Genomic DNA, 5560 nt, shown 5'->3' with positions numbered 1-5560 from the left:
CTTGTGTGTTTCTCCAGTCAGTCAGCCGTGAACGGGTGCCTGCTGCCTCCTGGTCCTAGCGCCGGAGCTGTTATTACTTCCAACTTTCAGCTGTCCCCAGTGCGTCCAACAGGTGGATGGATATATGTGTGTGTGTGTGTGTGTGTGTGTGTGTGTGTGTGTGTGTGTGTGTGTGTGTGTGTGTGTGTGTGTGTGTGTGTGTGTGTGTGTGTGTGTGTGTGTGTGTGTGTGTGTGTGTGTGTGTGTGTGTGTGTGTGTGTGTGTGTGTGTGTGTGTGTGTGTGTGTGTGTGTGTGTGTGTGTGTGTGTCTGTGTGTGTGTGTGTGTGTGTGTGTGAATGAGATGTATATACTTTGGCTTGAAAATTACGCATTAAAACCATAAATACGTTAGGTTTGTATGCGTCCATGTATTAAATAAATGTATCTTTGTGTTTGTTTGTGTGTGTGTGTGTGTGTGTGTGTGTGTGTGTGTGTGTGTGTGTGTGTGTGTGTGTGTGTGTGTGTGTGTGTGTGCTAAACGAGTTATTTTACCTATAAATTAATTGTTTTGAATCGTTAATCTATCCGTATTTAATTTATTGCCTTAATAATGTCTTAATAATGACTGTATTAAGTGCCTATTTCCCATCTTTTCATTCATCTTTCTCTTATGTATTTTATGCATTTTAAATTACTCATATATACTCCGTAACATAATAAATGTTGGATTTGTTGACTAGAAAACACTGGTAAGACCAGTCGGTACATGAATTATAAAATATATAAATGATACAACAAAGAAAGGAATAAGAAATGTAAGTGGTTTAAATCATTGTTTATTGACCAATATCTATATTGCTTTAAAGTCTAATATCTTCCTTAGCATTGTCCACTAGCCTGTGCTTCTTGTTTTTCTCACCAACAAATATCGTCAGCCTGAATTACACCATCAATATGCACCTTCATTTGAACCTTTTACTATAATAGACATATATATACATATATGTGTGTATAGGATGTATCTTTTCTGCAACTATTATATGTCCTTATTCTCTCTTCTGTGAGTGAGGGTTAGGCTTTATTTTGAATAATGAATATGAATGAATAAAACATAAGAGCCAGTACCAGATATATGGGTGTGTGATGTGTGGTTATATGGGGGAGAGACTGCAGCAGTGAAGATGCTTTACATCAGCACAGGAAATAAACATAATGGTTTGGAGAAGGAGAGAAGGAGAAGGGAGAGGGAGAAAATGAGAGGGGGGAGAAGGAGAGGGGGAGGGAAGGGAGATAGGAGGAGAAGGAGAGGGGGAGGAGTAGGGGGGGAAAGGAAGAAGATGGGGGAGAAGGAGAGGGGAAGAGAAGGGAGGAGAAGATGGAGAGGTGGAGAGAAGAGAGAGAAGAAGAAGATGGAGACAGCAAAATCTCCTGAATATTTAATATTTTGTAATGAGTCATTAGGTTTAACAGCCAGAAGGAAACCAAACCACAATGAGAGCAGAAAGCCTCCCCTAGGTCATAAATTACATCACTAACATCCCACCAATCACACGAGAGCCTGGGACCGTAGTCTGACCCAAACCTCTGTCTTCTCCGAATGTGAGCTCTCAGTGCAATACAATAACATACCAAGAACCATCTCAGCCTTATACCATCTCTAGTGTGTGTGTGTTTGTGTGTGTGTGTGTGTGTGTGTGTGTGTGTGTGTGTGTGTGTGTGCGTGCGTGCATGCGTGCGTGTGTGCGACTCCAAGTATAATCCACTATTATGTTTTATATTTCCATGGAAACAGTTTGCTAGAAACTGATCAACTTTGATCTATACTACGTCTGTACATGAGAGAACAGAGAGAGAGAAAGAACACAGCTTCTGCACATATTTTTTAGACACACAAAGCTGATTACTAGAGGTGACAGGTTTGTCACTATGACAACGAAGACTGTGGGATAATCAGTCATTAATAGTGTGATTGATAGGTTGTGTAATGGGAAATTCTATTTTCACATTCATTTTCTCTTAGTGCCATTTGTTGTTATGTGTCTGTTTTCGTGACCCCTTCAGGGGATGTGTTAAAAAGCTGTAACTGAACCCCTCGGGGAAGGGAGAGGCCAGGGTCCCAACTGACAGGGCACGGCCACGACCCCTTATGACATCCTGAGGAGGTTCATCGATAGATTACCATCTAGTTAACCAATACTTTAGTTTAATTGGAGGCTAAAGTTGCTCTCAGCATGACAGCCACTGTATAAGAATTCCTTGCTTTCGCCAATGCATCAGACTTCTGCTTGCAGACCTCTTGGAGGGAGGCAGGGTTATTTCCAATTTTGGGATTTCTCCTTGTGGAGGTCTTGAAGAGATGCAGGGGGAACTCCCATCCGAGCCTCCGATTATTGTATGCTTGTTGTATAATTATTGCATATTATTGTAACTTTATTACTCAAATATATGACCCTAATTATTTTAAGTTCGGATGACTCTTTAATCTGCACAGTTTAAACAGGGAAATAATTAACGTGGTCTGGATTTCCCACCACAGTTAAGTAGTGCCGTTAGGCCCTAGCGTTGAGATGGTAGCAAGCAGCTGCTATAGCAGTGTGCACAAAACAAGAACAAAGTTCAAGGCATAAACCCACAGAGGGCAGGATTTAATGGAAAATACTTTATCCTCTCACAGGACATTCTCCCCCCCCCCCCAAACTAAGCTCTCTCCTAAATACAATTAGACCCGCCCCATTCTTAATCATTAAGGGGGGCCTCAAAGTATTCAGAACATACTTCTCCTAAGCTCCTAAGTCCCGACGTTATAATGCTAGTGCATTGTGTATACATAATACAGTTGCATTACATAAGTGACTAATAAACATTCTGAAGCATCTCAATCTAACAGGGGCTAATCCCTTCAGCCCCACTTGGTAGGGCCCGATGAGGTCTGACCAGGCGTACATGTGCAGGGTAAATCTGTGAGGTGTACCATGGAGCCTCCTCAGGTTAACCAGTGAGGAGGACCATGGAGCCTCCTCACAGGAAGATTTTAAGTAATTGTTACCTCTTTGAGTAAGTACAAACATTGTCTTTTTTTTCTGATGTTACAATATTACTTATATTATTAATTAAATGTGTCTTGAGTTCAGCGTCATTAAGTCACTACGGAGCAGGCAGGGGGGGATAGGGAGGTCGTGCTCCAGACATTGGGGATCTAGGATAGACCTCCAGCTGGGAAGCCGGACCCTACCACCAATTCTGCATATTTCAAATTAGTTGCTTTATCTTTTCGGAGACAATTAGGAGGAAATAGGATGATGGGCTCATAGGTTAGAGAATTCCAGAACCGTGTCTGAAATGAATCACTTCGGCCCTGGGTGTGTGTGTGTGTGTGTGTGTGTGTGTGTGTATGTGTGTGTGTGTGTGTGTGTGTGTGTTATCTGGGAAAACGAAAACAGACTGACCATATCTCATCATTGTCAACATAAATGAAATTTAACTTTTATATAAAACATTACAAAAATGTACCCAGTGGGAATCTTCCTTAAAATATTTTATTAAACTCCCCCAATTATAAATAAAGTTTTCCCGAACATACCAATGGCAAAGGTGTTAAATGAAGCAAGAAACGATATGAACGATTTTCATCACAGCCGGAGGAGCGTGTTCTGCAAGTTAGCCAGCATCGCTACACAGTCCGAAGCTTAGAGCCGACACGCCCGCAGGACAGACATCATTTACTGCTCCAACAGTTTAATGTTCAATCGCACTGGAAAGCAGGTTTGAAACAGGTCATTAGAAATCATTAAAGTCCTCTGCTTGTCAGAAAGGAAGTGCAGGTCAGAGGAGGAAGATGGCCACCTCAGATACTAATACTAAATACTGTTAGTTCTATATAGACCTTTATGTTGCCCAGCTCCATATAACTGACAGAAAATAGAAGATAGTCTATTGTTACTGCTATATAGAGGCACAGCTTATTATATTAACCAATATTTCATATCATTTTGTTAGGGCTATATAGCTATAAATTGGCAAGCTCTATATAGAACCAACAGTAGTGTATTGTTACTTATATATGGCTATATGTTTGATAGCTCTATATAGAACAGACAGTACTGATACTATTGGTTCTAAAGAACTACATGTTGGGCAGCTCTATATAGAACTGACAGTATTTATATTTGTAGTTCTAGAGCTATAGGTTGTGCCGCTCTATATATAACAGACAATATTTATGTTGTTAGTTCTAGAGCTATGTTTTAAAGCTCTATATATAACTGACAGTATTGATACTGTTAGTTCTATAGAGCTACATGTTGGGCAGCTCTATATAGAACAGACATTGCTGATAGATCTAGAGCTACATGTTTTGCAGCTCTATAGACAGTATTAAAGGCGTACAGTGTGTATAGAGCTTCATGCCTGTGAGCTCTGTACATACTGAGTTCTATAGAGCTACATGCTGGCCAGCTCTAGCTGCAGCATCTCCTTCTCCAGCTGCAGGTCGGCGATGTTCTGCTGGTTCTGGTCAAGCCGGTCCTCCAGCCACTGCAGCAGCGGCCCGCTGACGGCGGACATCTGGCTGCATAGGTTCTTGGTGAACACGGAGCCGTTGTGGATCTTCGTGATGGGGTCCAGGTGGCTCAGACTGTGGATCTTCCTGTACGTGTCCTGTTCCTCCTGGCACAGTATCCGCGGCAACTCCACGGCAGACTCTAGACACGCCTTGCCCACCGAGTCCCGGGGCACGACGTGCACCGGGACCTCCACCCGCTCGTACTCCGCGCCCTTCTGCGCCTGCGTGGACTGGAAGCAGGTGTAGAGGACGCGTCCCGTCTTGGTGTTCTTGTCCTCGATGAAGCAGGAGAAGATGAGGCCAACGAAGCCCTGGTCCATCATCTGGTACATGGCCTGGGTCCTGACATCCACGTGAGAGGGCCAGACGGTGATGTGGGGGTGGGAGTGGTACCAGCCCACCACCCGGAGCAGGGGCTTCCCCGTCAGCTCCGCCAGCCGCTCTGCCTCGGTGGAGGCGGCGGACAGCTGCTCCGGGGAGATCTCCACTCTGTCCTTCCTCTTGTCGGAGCGCCGCAGGATGATGACGGAGTGAATGTGAACGATGCGGTCCGTCTCCATCTCGCCGAGACACAGGCCCATCACCTCCTCCTTCTCCGTGCTCAGCGCGTGGTTCATGCACACCAGGAAGGCGTCCGCCTCCAGGTGGACCGCGCTGATGGCCATGCTGACACTCACAGGGACTGAACACTCGGATACTGCACTAAACTGATCGATTATTACGATCAAACTCGGGGATAAATAGTCGTAAAACAAGCAGGCTGTCTCCTCTTCCCGTTCCGCAAAGGTGTGTCACACCATAATAATTCCGGGACGGAACAAATGACACACAACAATGAGTTCCTGAAAATAATCAGGGTATTCAAATAGTTTTGTTGACATATTGGTGTAATTATTGTTTTACTTTTACTTTACTCAAATGTTCAAGTAAACTTAATATATTTTTGTTTCATAGGCCTCCTATTGGGTATCACACTATTGGGCGAACATACATCGTACAATTCTATATTGGAAGCTGCA

General features: G+C 43.7%; 1 protein-coding gene across 1 annotated transcript; it reads right to left on the bottom strand.

Moving 5' to 3' along the window:
- Positions 1–3509: 3509 nt before the first annotated feature.
- Positions 3510–5328, bottom strand: brcc3 (BRCA1/BRCA2-containing complex, subunit 3). Its single transcript, XM_079756237.1, has one exon. The coding sequence runs from the start codon at positions 5204–5206 to the stop codon at positions 4421–4423; it is 786 nt and encodes a 261-aa protein (XP_079612363.1). The 5' UTR covers positions 5207–5328; the 3' UTR covers positions 3510–4420.
- Positions 5329–5560: the final 232 nt, after the last annotated feature.

This window comes from Pollachius pollachius (genome assembly GCF_949987615.1).
Source record: "Pollachius pollachius genome assembly, chromosome: 18".
Taxonomy (NCBI): Eukaryota; Metazoa; Chordata; class Actinopteri; order Gadiformes; family Gadidae; genus Pollachius; species Pollachius pollachius.
Note: the sequence above shows the minus strand (reverse complement) of the source record. Positions and strands in the feature narration are given on the sequence as shown.

What these genes read in the sequence shown, in the direction of transcription:
- brcc3 (XM_079756237.1), bottom strand. Translation starts at nt 5,206, where the DNA reads ATGGCCATCAGCGCGGTCCACCTGGAGGCGGACGCCTTCCTGGTGTGC.